The sequence below is a fragment of the Sprattus sprattus genome (assembly GCF_963457725.1).
Source record: "Sprattus sprattus genome assembly, chromosome: 18".
Classification (NCBI taxonomy): domain Eukaryota; kingdom Metazoa; phylum Chordata; class Actinopteri; order Clupeiformes; family Clupeidae; genus Sprattus; species Sprattus sprattus.
The window spans coordinates 7,879,941-7,896,999 of record NC_137916.1 but is presented as its reverse complement, the minus strand read 5'-3'; the positions used below and the strand labels follow the sequence as shown (position 1 = coordinate 7,896,999).

Below are 17,059 nucleotides of genomic sequence, written 5' to 3'. Positions count from 1 at the left end.
TTTGTTTTGTTTTTGTTACTATTTGACCATAAAATGTGCTCAGTTTCTAATTACGGATGAGTTACTTTTTTCATCTGAACCATTTTCTTTGATTTCTTCAAATTCTGATTTGAGCTCATTCAACAAGAGTATTGTTACCAAGAAATGTATTCCTTTAGCTAATGCTGTGATAGAGGTAAAAAAGTGCATTTCAAATGAGGTGTATAAAGTTAACACTGCTACTGATTTTCAGAGGAAGATTGCCAGTGCAGTCGTTACACATCTCTGCTTTATGCCATCTCTGCAGCAGTAGCCCTGCTCTCCCTCCTGCTCATTGGCTTCTGCCTGATGCAACATGTAAGTATGGGCCCCTCACACTTCACTCTCAGTACACTTAATCCCTACATCAAACATACAGGAGTATTTGATGGTTTGGATTGATGAATCCCCCCTTAAAAGTAGCTTAATGGTTGCACAAACTGAACAATGTGTGTCCTTAAAAACACTGACCCATGTCAACTCAGTACCGGATGAATAAAGGTCCATCGTGTTCATGTTCAGAATGGACGGATGTTCAAATGTGATTGACTGCCTGCATAAATGTATCTGGTCTGAAATTACAGCAGGGAGAAAAGCTCACTTGCAGAAGCGTATAGTTGCTGGCTTACTGAAAGGATTCTTGAACAGATGTTGCAGATGTTATTAGCAGATGATTGTACTAGCAAAGGGCCAGGCTCACAATGCTGGCTGAAAGTGGCAGTATTCTCACCAGTCTTTCCTTGCTCAGTAATCAATCTCTTTACATATAAAATTAAATTGAATATATATATACAGATTTACATTATATACTTTAGTAAACACTCATTTATCTTTATTTCCTTTTGTGTGTAGAGCAAACAGAGGCCAAATTCAAAGCCGCCGCCACCTCCAACTGACATCTACGAGGTGATGTCCATCGGGCAGCAGAGAAACTGTGTGACCCAGAATAGCCAACAGATGGCCACCCAGCAGGAGGACATGAACATATACGCCACGCCTGACCTGCCACCCGTGCAGGAGAATCACTACGCGAGTCCTCAGACTTCAAGGCCTGGCCCTAACACTCAGACTTCTGTTCTGTGACAGTTTCTCAGATTCCTTGAGGATTCCTTCTTCAAGAACAGATTTTAAGAGTTCAGGAATTTCTGACACAAGGACGTCGTTAATCGTTAATTAATGTTACTGTGTCCATCAATACTATGAACTTATGAGGGAAGGTGGTGACTATGGAATACAAGGCCCACTGTGCCTGTTCATTTCTATCGCTGTGGGAGATTGTGTCGCCTATACTAAAAGCAATGTATGACATAATATTCTTCAGCGTACTCTGTCCTGTATATGACTGGAGAAAATGTTGTCAGTTTTTAGTAAAGCATATCTAATTTTCTGCCTGTTTGATCATGGACTGCTGGTTTTGTGTAGACTTTTATGCAAAACACCTTAGTGAAAGATACAAAATGTGCATGTTTAGCACCATAGGGTAAACACAGCTTCACTGTAACCTAGCATGTCTACTATGGGGGAAGGGGATTGTAGCTCAGTAAAGGGCTGCACATACAACACTTCTTTTATAATAAACTCAGTATAATTGGATAGTTCATGTCACTGGGATCATGACAAACTTGAAGAACACAATTTAGTTTTTGGCCAAGAAAAAATGCAATTTATTAACTGTTTTTAATAAGCTCGATAGTTCAAGAAAACATTTTTTTCTGCTGCATGTCATCAACAGTCACATTCTAGGAGGACAGAGAGAAAGAAGGAACTCAAAACAGTTAAAAGCCATCCTTTGAAAATCTCAGTACAGACATTTTCCTTGACATTTTAAAACAAAAAGAGCAGAATGATTCCTGTAGAAGAAAGAAAAAGTACACAGATACCCTTAAAACTCATCTCTTTTTTTTTCTTAGACGGGCTACATTAAAAACCCACAGTGTTCTTTTCCAATGAGATATACATTGGTGTAGGAATACATAGCATGGCGATGAAACACAAGATTGATAAAAGAGGGTGAAAAAAGGATTTGGGAAGGTGGGGGGTTGTTGAAAGAAGGATTTATTCTGGAAGGGTTGCGAGAGGATCCAGAGGTGAAGTGCAACACCCTAATATAGAAAGCCCAAGGCGCTCTCCCTTGCCCCCACGACTTGTGCATAGATCATGATCCTTAACAACCAGCTTCTCATGTCCTCTTTTTCCAAACAATAGTCCATGTTGATGCGGACACCCTTCAGTGAAAGTCCTCTCTTTAGACGCTTCATACCAGCCATGACAGGGAGAATGTGGGAGAACAGACAGACATTTTAACTCCTGACTTTTGACAGGAGGGGACCTCATAGTATGAAAATACAAGAGATTGCAAACATCCAGCAAACTTTTGCCGTCCATTTCACAATAAAAAAAATCCTTGATCATTTTAAATGTAAAGCATATATAGATATCTTAGATATATATATAAAGCACTCATCTTTTTCTTTTAGAGTTCATTATTTGGTAAATATGTACTGTGTCTGCTACGGATTTATTCGGAGACGATGAACTTTATCTGCTGCTGCTGCTGCTGCTGCTGCTTCTGAAATTCATAACCCTCAGTGCTTACAATTTTTGTCATCCTTTTCGTTTGTTCTCAAAAAAAAGGAACATTAAAATGGCATGGGGGTGGTGCTCGGGATCCCTAGCCATCCTGAGATGTCCACTTTTTTTTCTTCTTCTTCTACTTCTTCTGAATGTGCAAGATGGTGAGCAACAATGCCTTTGTTTGACAAAGAACATGAACAAAAATACCATACACAGACATGTACAGGCTCTGTCAGTCAGAAAAGAAACGACAACACAAAAAAAAATCATACATGAAATACAGACACAACACTGATCAGTCCCAGAGCTTGTAAATTAGCAAAATAATTTTCATATGGTTACGCGTTTCATATTTTCATCTTATCCATGTCGCTGTTGAAAGTCTTTGTCTCATAATTTTCATTTAACTTCAACAAGAAACGCAATGCTTGTAAATGCATTGTGGATGGCCTGGCAAAGAGTAGGACAAAATGAGAGGAGGGTGGGAAAACATGACGAACACTTTGACTGGACAACAAAAGGGGGAAGGGAAAAATGGAAAGAACCATCTGAAAATAAAGCTAGAAAACACACTACAAAAGGTAGGCACCTTTGAAATGAGTCCGGCAATCGCCTCCAGTTGACCTCTCGACCTTCTCTGCGATAAAGAGGAGGAGCCTCAAGTTCTACTTCTGTATGTCCATTTATGGCCACAGTTCATCAAGTCTTTTTTAACAGTTTTTTATGATTTTATCTTTTTTTTGTGTTTTCATCATTTTTCTTTTAATAATCTGGAGAAGAAAATGGTGCAATACTCATTATCTGCTGACCTTAAAAATGTATCTTACATTATTCCACAATAAAAGCCACTAAAAGGTAGATATAACATAGTACATATTTAATAATAACAAAGAGAAAAACACACTTGTTTTTTGTATCTTGTGAAGACCTCGAGTAAACATTTACACGTGAATTGTCACCGCCTCCCCTCAGTATGTTTGTCATTTCATGGTGTACAATTAGCTGAACGAGGGTCAGCCGACACAGTCAGTGCAACGCTAGAAGCTAATAACAACAACAATAAACATCAGAATATAGAGATTTTGTTTTTCATGAGAGCAAAAATTAAGGAAACCCTAAAAACTACGAGACACTGAATAAAGAAAATGAAAAGAAGCGGGAGCCCGCTGTAAATCGCAAGCACGCGTCTGAACCCTTTCTTGGAACGCACAGGCATACATGTATGCATTCGATCACGTTCGTTCACCCTGCATACAGTTCCCACAATCCTGCATACAGTACCCACAACCTTGTGCAAACACTTACATTAAACAGATGTCATTTTGCCACTTTTTTCATAAAAGTTCTTTTGTCATTTTGAACCGATATCAAAAAACTTGGAAGTGTATGAATGAGACAAAACTATTACAAAAAGATTTCACATTTAATTATTGGCGCTTCTTTTTCATTCAAGTATTGGTAATTATTTTCTATAATTTGTATCATATTGATATGTTTGAGATCTTCTGACTTATTTTTTGGCGGGGTAAATGTAGACTGGGACAAAGAGTTGGAGAACGGGTGATTAAAACGGTGGATGGGGGGGGGGGGGGGGGGGGGGGTCTTGGAAGAAGATTCCTGTAAGAAGACAAACCTTGTGTCCCATGCTCACATACATTTAAGAGATGTATGTATATAAGCCAGTGTGTGCATATTGGCCCCTGTGGTTGCAGAGGTGGAGGCAGAGGACTGACAGGCCTCCCTCCGCATATGATTGAGAAGCAGGCGTTTCTCCAGCTACTGGAGTGTGTGCCACTGGGGAAAAAAGAAGTGGTGGCTGGGTGGGAGTCTATGACTCCATGCGGACAATGGTAGCTGGTTGGCCATTTGTGTTCGGCTAGCTGCAGAGAGAAAGGAAGAGAGGAAGGAGAGAAAGGAAGAGAGGAAGGAGAGGATTGAGCCTCTCAGTGCTGGTGCAGCAGTTCTGAAATATTACCCCCACCATCACCACCACAAAAACATTTTCATGGACAGTCTGAGGCCTCGTGTTCAGTCTAGAATCAAGGCAGTTTTAGAGAAGAGGCAATAGTGATTGTTGCTAATGTCACTCATGAGTTAATATCAATGGGAAAAAAAGAAACAACATAGTTCTTCCTTCTTCTTTTTAAGACTTGGTACCGACTGAGATGTCTTCCTGCTCCGTGGAAATGTAACATTGTGTAACGCGTCTGAGCACCATCAACCCTTCTGTGCTAGTTGCTCTGTGGGGGTAAACGAAGGCCCTTTGGAGAGAACCACTTCAGCTAGCACTGAGACTTAGCACATGCTAAAACACTTGTGATACAGACATGACAGTAGACATAAAAAGTGCTTACATAAAAAAAAGAAGAAAAAAAAAAAGAGAGTGAGAAAGTCCTTTTTGGTTTAAAGAAAGATGTACCCGATGTGACCATCTACAGTGCACCTCATCATTCTGGAATCCCTGTTTAGTTTGGCCGGTCCCAGGGACTTTGATAACTGGGACCAATCGTTCCTCGCCTGTGGGTGGTCCACAGCCCGTCACCCCGACGCACTGCCTCTCCTCCACTCACTGGCCCGCCTCATCCAATAGGACAGCAGACAGTGGCACTTTGGGCCCATACTCTCTGGCTCTGCCATAGATCTCTTAAGACCTCAAGGAGGCGAGCGGTTCTGATGGCTTTCCTGCCTCATTCTTGCGCTGCTGTGCTTCTAGATGTTTCCATAGCCTTAACGACCGTTTCCAACACAGGTTAGACTGTCGGTGTGCTCTTGGGCCCCACGAAAGCCACAACTCAGTGTGGGTAGAAACACAGGAAGTCACACCTAAAACGATTTACTTCTTCACTGAGTCTGCCAGCACTGCAGGATGGGAATTTTGATTGTACTAAGGGCATCTGTGGATTAAGGAATGAACTACTTGCTTGGTTTCTGAGCCAGTTGCTTGGATTAGGATTAAGATGGCTTGAACATATAACATTCACCTCTTGGCCTTTTCATAGAAGTGCGTGCTGCAGTTGTGGGAATGACGTGTTTTAATTTCATAACAGGAGAAAAGCACTGGTGGTTGGTGTGGGGTTGGGTGGAGTGAAGTGTTGATAACGGTCATGAGCCATGTCTACTTTCTCACACGGACTACCAGTGTGGGTGTGGTGAGAGAAGGCACCACGGGAGGAGAGGTTAGAGGCGACAGGCTGGGGGCCACATCTCATCACCACTAACATCAGTCACCTTTCAAAAACAAACAAACAAAAACAGAATAAAGCTTATCTAAACAAACAAACAAACAAACACAAAAACCTTCCACATTTTTACCAGGGTCTGCTCCAAGAACCTCTGTCCATCAGTGAGGAGAAAAAAAAAGTGTCACAAAAATGAGACAACGTTCAAATATGTAGTATTGATTCAGTGGGTTAAGGTTAGCAGTTGCGCAGTACTGCGGTTGCATCTCTCGCCAAAGTGTTTCTCTGTGTGTGTGTGTGTGTGTGTGTGTGTGTGTGTGTGCAGACACAGCAAGAAGCGAGGCAGAAGGGCTGGTGAGCAGCTACCTTGAAGATCACTGCGTGGACAAAGCACGCATACACAATCGGTCCAACACACAAAGATACCGATAAGGAAACAGAGATCGATTTCTCAAAATCCATGAGAAGAATAACAGCAATTTTGACCCACGAAAAAAAAAAAAAAAAACACTGGCGATTATCCAAAGGACAAAGAAGTGAGACAAAAAAATTAAAAAACAGAAACCACTCCAGATCTGTCCACCTCCAGCTAAAGTGATCTTTGCATGAGAAGAGCGAGTAAATGTACGAGTCAAGTCTTTGAGCTGAGGTCGAGTGCTGCCACAGTAGTACCTGATTGGCCAGTTCTTAGAGAGCTGCTCTCTGCCAGGTTTGAGGACTGACCCCGACCAGTGTGGTGTGTGTGTGTTATTTGTGTGTGTGTATGTGTGTGTGTGTGTTTGTGTGTGCGTGTGTGAGGGGGGAGTTGCAGAGGTCCAGACTGGATGGCTGTTGGAGGGTGTGGTGGGTGAGAGCACGGTGGGTGAGAGCACGCTGGCAGAGAGCAGAGTGGCAGAGTCCGGCGTGGCTGGCCGTGGGCTCCACAGCAGATAGGCACTGGAGGGCCACTCTTGTCATACAGGCTTGACAGAGAGCCCACAGTCAGGGGCCCCGTGGGATTTCACCCGACACCGTTATGGCCAAACACCCAGACTGCAGAGCACTCCAACAGTGATATATATATATATATATATATTTATCAAAGTTTAATATATATATATAAATATACATATAACATATATATATATTTTAAACTTTGATAAATTCAAAAGACCAAAACAACTCAAAGTAAATCACCTGTCTGAACATCACTCATATTTTTTTCAGTCTTTGTTTTTTTTTTATCTTCTTCTTGTTTTGCTAGGTTTTTTTTGTCTGAGACCAAGAAAGGACAAAAAGCAAAAATAGAAAAAGGGAGTTTTTCTGCCCCCTTTTTTAAAAGTTCTCGACCAGCCTCCGAGAGGATGTGGAGAGGCAGCGCGATTGCTTTATTTTGTATTCTTTAAAGTTCATTCCTTTTTCAGTGTTTGCCTCTCCACTGATTGAGTTGGCATTTGACAGTAGAGCTTGGCTCTCAACACTAAGTGCTATAGGCACAACCTTCTACCTCTCCCTCTGTCTTTTGTTAGCGTACATTTTGTTTTGTACCTGGTATGCCCAAAACAAAGTAGTAATAAGCGTGATGGGAATAATGACAAAAAAATGCACCTTGTCTAGTCAGCAAAAGGGGGATGATCACCCCCTCTTATTTGGTATGAAGCCTTCAGGGGGCCTGTGTGAAGTCTCTGCTGGGTGAGCATGACTGGCTCATGATGGGGGGGGGGGGGGGGCGGTTAAGGACGTCAAGGTGGTTGAAGTGCTTAGTTTATTCCATCCACCAGAATCTGGAACCATAGGAGCAGTGAGCTGACCTTCAGGGTAGAGAAGGACCAGGCTTAGGTTGATGTTGGGTTGGGTTGGGTTGCTGCCGTGCTGGTCCTGGTTCTCCTAGAAACGGACTGGCATTAGCGCTGTTCCAGTGGTGTATGGATGGACGGAGGAGGCTGTGGTTGCCGAGGAAGGTGGGCCTCCCAGAGACGCTCCAGTCATCCTTTTAAAGTTGATGGGTTGGCAGGAATAGAACCAACTAAATCGGAGTCGTTTGCAGTAGTCCACTTCATCCACAAAATGAAACAAAACAGGATAGCTGTGCAGCATCAGAGAAATCAAAGTGTTCCTGAAAGTAATATGGAGCAGTGGTTGATCATATCTGTGTCACGCACACACACACGCACACACACACACGGCCCCTGAACACTCAGACCCACTTCCAGACTATTGGGATAAGGACAGCCATCACCCCCAGTAAGGCTGGCGGGGGATCATGGTGGAGGTGTGTGGAGGACCAGCCCTGGGCACGAGGTCAGGTCAGCGGGGGGGAGGGGGGACTTTCCCTTTGCTCTGCTGATGAGGCTTGGCCCATCTCTGGTAGCGTCACATACCCCATACTCCTCACCCCCATTGATCATCACTGTCCGTTCCCTCCTCCAGCTCTGGCTCTGACACAAGGCTTTGCATTTGGTCACTGGCAGCTCCACTGGCGAGGGCTGGGGGTGGGGGATAGGGGGCAGTTAAGGCTAGTTTAAGTGCTGCGAGAAGGAAGCGCCAAACCATTGGGGACAGGTCCGAGAAGGTGCTGAATCTTGTTCTGCGGCTTGGTTGGGTTTGGAATGATGCTTTACGTAGGGGGTCAGGGCCAGAGAGGGCGAAGGAAAGTGGGCTGAAATGTGTGTGTGTGTGTGTGTGTGTGTGTGTGTGTGTGTGTGTGTGTGTGTGTGTGTGTGTGTGTGTGTGTGTGTGGGGGGGGGGTCTTTTTAGGGGGTGGGGGAGACTTCTGGTTTCATTTCTCAAAATGGCAGCACATGTTATCAGTTGTAGTCAAAAAATATACATTACAACACACACAAAAACCATACACACCCACATTGCAGTACTCAACTCTGCAGAAAGAGTTTCAGTCTGTTAAAAAGTGTCTCCTTTCCTTTTTATCTGTAACTGGTTTCTCAAAGTCTAATAATACACTGTGAACAAAAACATACCAAAATAAAGGTCACAAGAAAACCCAAACAGAAATCCAATGAAATGACAAAACAAGAACTGAAAAAAATAAATTGCCAAAAGTCAAAAGAAGTAGAACAAATGTCAGCAGCCTCTACAACATGTATTGCCTCCGCCTCCTGTCTCTCGTCTAACAGTTCCACTGACGCTGATTATCACCACAACATTTGCTTGGTTTTTGCTCCGGTATGGAATAGTTTATTTATTTGTCTTATTCTTTTTCATATGTAACTTCAAAGACACTCCTCTTCGCCTCCACACCCGGTATTCCCAAAGGGCAGTGGTGTGGTGTGGGAGGGGTAGAGTGGGGAAAGGTTGGGTTGTGTGGAGCAGGACTGAGGAGGGTGGCAGGCAGCCTTGGGGTCCTTGTCCGTCCGTCCGTCCGTCCGTCTGTCCCTCTGTACCCCTACATGGACTCTCCACTCAGCAGGTCTCCAGGAAGCAGCGTGTTGATCTGGGTGGGGCTACCCACCACCCTCCCGTCCTCCCCCCCGGGGGGGCCCCACAGGCTGGAGTAATGTGGCACCCCCCCCCACAGCAGCTCTCCCCCCATCTTCCCAGCAGTCCCTGCGCCTCCTCCACCTCCTCCTCCTCCTCCTCCGGTGCTGCCTCCCAAACTGCCGCTGGTCCAGTGGCACATGCCGCTGTGGGAGGAGCTGGTCATGCCCATGCGTGTCTGATTGGCCGAGGGCTGGTTGGCCTGCCAGCTGGTTGTTGGAGTGTGCGTCTGGCCCTGTGCAAAGAAGCGGTTCACCTCCTCCTCGCCCGCAAACTCCGCCAGAATGGTCGTGTTTCCCAGCACACACCTGCAGAGAGGAAGAGAGAAGAGAGGAAGAGATGAAGAGAGGAAAATAGAGGAAGAAGGAAGAGAGAGGAAGAGAGAAGAGAGGAAGACAGAGAAAGAGGGAGGAGAGGAAGACAGAGAAAGAGAGAGGAAGAGAGGAAAGAGAAATAGTGTGTATAACATCTCCCCTGAGAGACACAAATGGCAATCTGAAGTGTTTTTCTGTGTTATCCATCATTTGAGCAGCAGGATGTCGGAGGGTGAGGACCTACATGTGCAGGGACTTCTGGGCTTTGGCGGCCTCCTCTTTGGAGCTGTAGCGCACCACAGCATTCCCCTGCGTCAGGTTCAGGTGGAAGGTGAGGAGGGGCCCGTGCTGCATGCACAGCGTCCGCAGGGTGGAGCCGTCAATCTGAACCAGATGACACACACACACACACACACACACACACACAGACAAACACACACGCACAGACACAGACACACACACGCACAGACGCACAGACACACACACAGACACACACAGACACACACACACACACACACACACACACAGATGAGGCAAAAGCCAGTTAAAGCCAGGTCAGGTCTAAGTCCTATTCCAGCGTTTGTGTGTGTGTTGGTGGTTGGCTGATAGCCCGTGTGCTCAGTGCTCCTACCTGAGGCGTGAGGTTCCTCAGCACCAGCCAGCTGCTGGTTCTACTGGAGCTGTCAGTGCTCCAGGTGGTGCCTGAGAGAGAGGGATGAGGGAGGGGGTAGGAGGAGAGGGAGAAATGTCAGTCACAAATACAATGGTAGAGTGATCACAAGGCACTGATGAGAAAACATGGCATCCAGTGATTTCAGTTTAGAATGAGTGAGTGATTTCAGTTTAGAATGAGTGAGCGAGAACTACACTCTTTCGTGGAGTTTCAACAAACAGGACATACATCAGATCTGCAAATTGGCAAAACTACTACAGCCTGTTCACTCGTGCTGATGTCCAGCGGGGTTTCCAGAAGCGGGTCGGCTGTAGGCTGAGTGAGTCCTTAAACTCATCTCACATACATTCAACTCAAATTCATGGCATCAGTGTCAGTCTATTGTGAGTGTTGAGTATATATAATATTTAATATCCCCATACCTTAAACACATGACCCCCAGATCAATATTGGCGATTTGGCTGACTGCAAAGAGCTTGATGTGTCCACTTTCACCTGTACACAGACCTGTGAGTGTTTTTGTGTCGGAGGAGGAGGAGGAAGAGCAGTACCTCGTGGCGTACCTGAGGAGTACGAGGTGCCCCATCCGGGGGCAGCCAGGCCCAGGGAGTTGCCCCCCCAGGTGGACGAGGGCTTGCTGTGGCTGGTGAGGCCTGGTGGGGGGCGTGTTGGGGCAACGCCGGTGCTCCGCGGGCCCTGTGGAACCTTCCAGAGCTCGTGAGACAGAGAGTGCTGAGGGTGTGAGATGGGCCCCGGAGACCAGGTGGACTTCATGTCTGACAGCTTGCCTGCAGGACAACAGGGGGGGGGGGGGGTCAGTTACTCCATGAATCCAATGAACGTCCAGTCACTGGTGTTTAAAGGCTGCGTGTCACACTTGAAGACCATTCAGGAAGTCCCAAACACAGCAGCTTAACAGCAGTCTCAAACACACACAACCTCTACATGCCCCTTGGGGAACAACAGAGGGGAGGGCAGATGCATCACTACATGGCCTGAAGGAGTATGGGGCGCTCGGAGGGGGAGCACAACACATTTAGATGCAGACCAGGTGATCCGGCCAGAGGAAGGATAAGAGGCCTGCAGTCACTAGGAACCTTTCTGGGATGGGTTGGGGACTGGGGGACGGGGGGACTCTTGAATGGAGAGCAGGAGGGCATCCATGGCCCTGAGGGTTGAAGGGTACATAGGGAGATAACAACAGGGGCAGGGGCAGGGGCAGGGGCAGGGGCAGGGGCAGGGGCAGGGGCAGGGGCAGGGGCAGGGGCAGGGGCAGGGGCAGGGGCAGGGGCGCTGGGTGGATGTGGTACCTGTGTCGTCTGCCTCTGGCGAGGACAGAGGGAAGGGGCTAGCGTAGGCACTGACAGGCCAGGACCCCGAGGGAGGCAGGGCCTCAGACTCAGGTGACGCTGGGGACGAGTCTACAGTGAGTCCAGCCGTGAGGCAGCCAGGAGAGGTGTGGTGGAAAACACAAAGGAAGGAATCAAGTCAACAGCTCAGTGTGGAAGTGACACTGCTGTCAAAAGGAAATGTTAGAGACCAACTATTAGGGAAGACTCAGTTCCCATGTCTGAGCATGATTATGTGTGTGTGTGTGTGTGTGTGTGTGTGTGTGTGTGTGTATGTGTGTGTGTGTGTTACGAGTGTTACTGGGTAATGCTGATATAAAAGGGCTAATGCTGTTTGCTGTGCAGAATGCTTCCTGCTTGAAAAATGTTTGTATGGCAACCCATGCTCTGAAGCTGTAGAATTCCAGTCTTCCTTAGCATAATGCTCCCTCCCTCCCTCTCTTTCTTTCTCTCTCTCTCTCTTCCCCCCTTTCATTTGCACTTACTCTCACTCTCACTCTCTCCTCTCCTACCTCCACTCCGGTCTCTGAGCAGGTAGCGGTTTACGTCGTGGATGTTGGTGTTAATGGTGGGGCCACTGGGAACACTTCCTGGGGTCATGTTGGGGTCGTTCTCGGGGTCAATGTTTTGCAGTCCTTTCCATGGCACACCGGGGCAGAATTCTGCGAGGGGTTTTGAAGACGAGGTTTAAAGCAGGAAACATCTGGTGAATGACTAGACCAACAGGTCCCATTGTACCAATGTACTCTTCACTGTAGCCTCCGAGCTCAAACTATTTAACATCTGCCAACTGATTACCAGTCAGACAAACACAAATGCGCTTATCTCTACAGTAACATGGCCCTGCCCGTAGAGGCCCGTCTATATTTGTGTGTCTATGTAAAGGAGAGTTTGCATGGATGTGATACACAAAGGAGTATTTATATACGCATATATAGACACTTGGGACTATGCCTGTGTGTGTGTGTGTGTGTGTGTGTGTGTCTGTGTGTGTGTGTGTGTGTGGGGCTCTCACCAGGAGGCCAGGTGACACCGGTCCCATTGGAGATCTTGTCGTTGGCACTCTTGCCTGGCGCCCAGCTCTCGTGTTGCACCAGAGGGCTGGTGGGCGAGTCTGAGCCGGCCATGAGATTGTAGGGGCTGTACGCGTCGTCCAGAGGAGGCTTCCCCGGGTGACCCAGACTGGAGACAGCACTTATGGCACCTAGGAGAGAGGACAGACGCCAAATAAATATATACACTGTATATATGCGCTAAATAAATATATACTGTTTCTATGCGCTAAATAAATATATACACTGTTTATATGCGCCTAATAGAATGAATGGCAACAAGCAAAGCATTCTGAGACCACCAGGAGGCAGCATCACGACTGACATGTAATAGACTTCTCTTATTGGAGAGGTCCTCTGAGGCACAACGCCATTTTCTGGAGGCTGAAGAGGTAAGTCTACTTGCTTCATGTGCATATTAAGTGTACTTATACTTATAATGCCGTGTTAACCAATACAATTAGATAGGCAAGATACTCTTTCATAAAAAAAGACATTGTACTTCATTGAACTGTACTGCATTTCATTGAAGTTTTTAGTGTCATGGTAGCTTAGTACAGTTAACACACACAACGGTTTCTACTGAGTCAGGCCTAGCTGGTGGTAGTGGCGGAAGCCGGGGCTGAGGGGGGTCTGAGAGGATCTCTCCGTACCGTGTTTGCTGAGGCTGGGCTCTGTGGGCGAGGAGCCCCCCGAGAGGTTGTCCATGGAGTTGGGGTGCGTCCACTGCGACAGGCGGGACTGGGGCTGCGGCGGGTCCTTCAGGGACAGGCCTCCCATCTCCATGCACTCTACATTCATGTTGGGGTTCAGGCCGGCTGGTGGGGAGAGGCCAAAGCCTGGGTGTTAATGCATGTCATGAGACTCAACACGTCATCATCATTTAAGACCTTTAGGCTGCTGGCCATTAAGTCAACAATGTATCTTTGTCGTGGCTCAAAGTAATAATAATAATAATAATAATAAACTTTACTTATGTGCACTTATATATTTATTTATTTTGCAAAAGAACGCTCAAAGTGCTTAATCACATATGCTTCTCTAGGGCTGGGTACCAGTTCTGCTTACAAGAAACTGTCCGGGCATGTTTTGGACAACACGTTGCACATTGATGGATATTATACCCCATCAAACACCACGGCTCACAGAAGAGAGAGACGTGTGACTCTTACGGAGTGTGTAAGGGCTGTAGGAGTTGACTGAAGACTGGGTCTCTTTGGTCTGCAGGTCGGAGAGGCCCGAAGCCTGGGGCTGGCCTGGGTAGTTGTCCAGGGCTGATTTGCCGGAACCGGGGTGCAGGCCAGGGTGCAGGGGAGGCTGGGGAGGATGGGGAGGCTGGTGCTGCTGCTGCTTCATGAGCAGAGCCTGAGCCAGCTGCCTCTGGTGCTGCTGAATCTGCTGCTGCATGTTATTGATTGTACGTGCAACCTGCGGAGAGAGCATCACACACACACACACACACACACACACACACACACACACACACACAAAGACACACACACACAGAGGACAAATATAGTCAGCAGGAGAGCGGTTTGTGTGGTCACTGTGTGACTGGCAAAACAGAAACGGAGAAGAGAAACGGAGGGATAACGGAGAAAAACGGAGAAAACAGAAACGGAGAAGAGAAATGGAGGGATAAACATGGGATGAGAAAAAAGAAAAGAGGAACGCTCACTTGTTGCTCTTGCTGTCTGATGGGTCCGGAAACATTGCGCTGTGCCTGCAACATCTGCTGCTGGATCTGTAAACGTTGGTATGCCTGTGCATGGCCACACACACACACACACACACACACACACACACACAGACACAGACACAGACACAGACACAGACACAGACTCACACACACACATTCACGCACGCACACTCACACACGCACACGCACACGCACACACACACGCACACACACACACGCAAGCACACACACCCAAGCACACACACGCACCCCACACCTTTGTATGAGCTGCTTTTCAAAGGAATTACACTATTACACACAAATTCCAGTCAACTGATGATACTAACAATAAAATGTCCTCATAGTCCCAATACAAGTCTACACTCCAGTAGTTCTAATACGCATCCCATGGCATTAACAGAGCCTTTAATGTGGCAGTAATATCCTGGAAGACGGCCAGTAAACTCACCAGCTGCAGCTGGTACAGTTGGTTCAACAGGGTCATATGTTGAGGGTTTATTGGTGAGGTTAAAAGTGCAGGGTTGAGTCCAATGTTTTTTGCTGCAAACTGTAAGAGCTGTGCTTGAACCTGGGAGAGAAAAGGAGAGAAAAGGAGAGAAGAGGGGAGGAGAGGAGAGGAGAGGAAAGAAGAGGGGAGGAGAGGAGAGAAGAGGAGAGGAGAGGATAGAAGAGGAGAGAAGAGGAGAGGAGAGAAGAGGAGAGAAGAGGAGAGGAGAGGATAGAAGAGGGGAGGAGAGGAGAGGAGAGAAGAGGAGAGGAGAGGATAGAAGAGGAGAGAAGAGGGGAGGAGAGGAGAGAAGAGGAGAGAAGAGGAGAGAAGAGGAGAGAAGAGGAGAGGAGAGGAGAGGAGAGGAGAGGAGAGGAGAGGAGAGGAGAGGAGAGGATAGAAGAGGAGAGAAGAGGAGAGAAGAGGAGAGTAGAAAGAAATATGAGAGGAGGAGAGTAGTTCACATGAAGGGTGTTTTTACAAGGTCATGTGGTCATTCAAAAGATGCACACCAATTATGATAACCAATTGATTGATTCATTAATTGAATACATCGTATTGGACTTGAATATTGCTATGCAACCTTACTGGGACTGACTGTGTTAAACTCCCAGTACACACCTGTCAACAGGACATGAGGACTGGGAGAAATGGGATAAGTGAGGAACGGGTATGTGAGTGTGCTTCTGAATGTATTTTTGAGACTCTATAGGTTTGACTTGGTGTGTGTGTGTGTGTGTGTGTGTGTGTGTGTGTGTGTGTAGTACTTACCTGAGGGGAGAGAAACTGAGGCACTTGAGCGCGTAGACTAGGCTGGGAGGAGCTGAGAGGTGGCACTGACGGCTGAGGAGGAGGAGGCTGCTGCTGCTGCTGCTGCTGCTGCTGCATGGCCCGTGCTGCTTGAGCTACTCCACTACTCACAAACATTCCACTCTGCATCTGACACACACACACACACACACACACACACACACACACACACACACACACTTGTTATAGCCTCCCACTGGCGAAATGCAGTGCAGTGTGAGTGTAGACAGTGGCGCCTTAATGCACGGGTTTACATGGGCTTAAGCCCGGGGCCTCGGCCAATCGGGGGCCTAATAATATTACATAAGAATAATGATGATTAACGTCCATATTCGCGGTGTCATTACACTTCTCTACAGTGGTAGTTTGGTGGTGGATGTGCCCCCCCCCCCCCCCCCATCTAAACAAAATGTAACAAAAATAAATTCGATTCGCAATGTTCGCAACGAAAAAAAAAAAGTCATCGAGCCGGTCAAGACAGTGCCGTGGTGAAAAACAATTAATTATTACACTGTGTAGACTTTCTAACTCTCGGCTTACCTGTCTGTTGTTCAAGTTTTGCATGGCAACCCCCAGGGCCTGGCTGGGGATGGAGGGGCTGGCCAGTGGGAGCTTCAGGCTGGGAGAAGGCAGAAACGGTGAGGTCTGGTTGTCTTCCACCAGGCCGCCATCCTGCCAGCCACACACACACACACACACACACACACACACACACACACACACACACACACACACACACACACACACACACACACACACACACACACACACACACACACACACACACACACACACACACACACACACACACACGCGCGCGCAAACAGACACACACATATTAGGATCTCCAAATAATCACATGAGCGTAGGATCAACTGTCACCCTTTGCAGTAAGAGCCATATTCCAGTGTGTAGTGTGGGGGTTAGTGGCGCTACCTTGTCACAGAGTGGGCTGCGGTCTGAGGAGTCTTTGGAGATGAGCGGAGGCCTGCAGCCCATCTGTTTGGTGACGAGGCCGTTGTTGTAGTCAGAGATCCCCATCCCCCGCTTGTCCAGTTCACTCTTCTTCTCCAGCAGGGCGCCTGTTGACACAGATCACGTCCACATGAGTCACAGGCTTCCTCAGGCAGCTAGCTCACTTTCACAGTGTGGATGGTTTTTATGTTCACTCTTCACTGAATAAGGGTGATACTCGTTCACTCTTGACTGAATAAGGCTGATACTCGTTCACTCTTCACTGAATAAGGGTGATACTCGTTCACTCTGCACTGAATAAGGATGATACTCGTTCACTCTGCACTGAATAAGGCTGATACTCGTTCACTCTGCACTGAATAAGGATGATACTCGTTCACTCTGCACTGAATAAGGCTGATACTCGTTCACTCTTCACTGAATAAGGATGATACTCGTTCACTCTGCACTGAATA

General features: G+C 47.0%; 1 protein-coding gene across 1 annotated transcript in view; it reads right to left on the bottom strand.

The window, feature by feature from the left end:
• Positions 1 to 9,153: 9,153 nt before the first annotated feature.
• Positions 9,154 to 17,059, bottom strand: part of tnrc6c1 (trinucleotide repeat containing adaptor 6C1) — a gene marked incomplete at its 3' end in the record, with an annotated part of 32,381 nt that continues 24,475 nt past the window's right edge. The window contains exons 9-21 of the mRNA XM_080855893.1: positions 16,566 to 16,711; positions 16,170 to 16,301; positions 15,591 to 15,758; positions 14,781 to 14,900; positions 14,312 to 14,395; positions 13,806 to 14,061; positions 13,287 to 13,451; positions 12,597 to 12,785; positions 12,094 to 12,243; positions 10,796 to 11,020; positions 10,191 to 10,261; positions 9,804 to 9,943; positions 9,154 to 9,553 (exon numbers count right to left, since the gene is read on the bottom strand). Coding sequence (XP_080712019.1) covers positions 9,154 to 9,553; positions 9,804 to 9,943; positions 10,191 to 10,261; positions 10,796 to 11,020; positions 12,094 to 12,243; positions 12,597 to 12,785; positions 13,287 to 13,451; positions 13,806 to 14,061; positions 14,312 to 14,395; positions 14,781 to 14,900; positions 15,591 to 15,758; positions 16,170 to 16,301; positions 16,566 to 16,711 — 2,246 coding nt within the window. The remainder of the gene's footprint in view (positions 9,554 to 9,803; positions 9,944 to 10,190; positions 10,262 to 10,795; positions 11,021 to 12,093; positions 12,244 to 12,596; positions 12,786 to 13,286; positions 13,452 to 13,805; positions 14,062 to 14,311; positions 14,396 to 14,780; positions 14,901 to 15,590; positions 15,759 to 16,169; positions 16,302 to 16,565; positions 16,712 to 17,059) is intronic.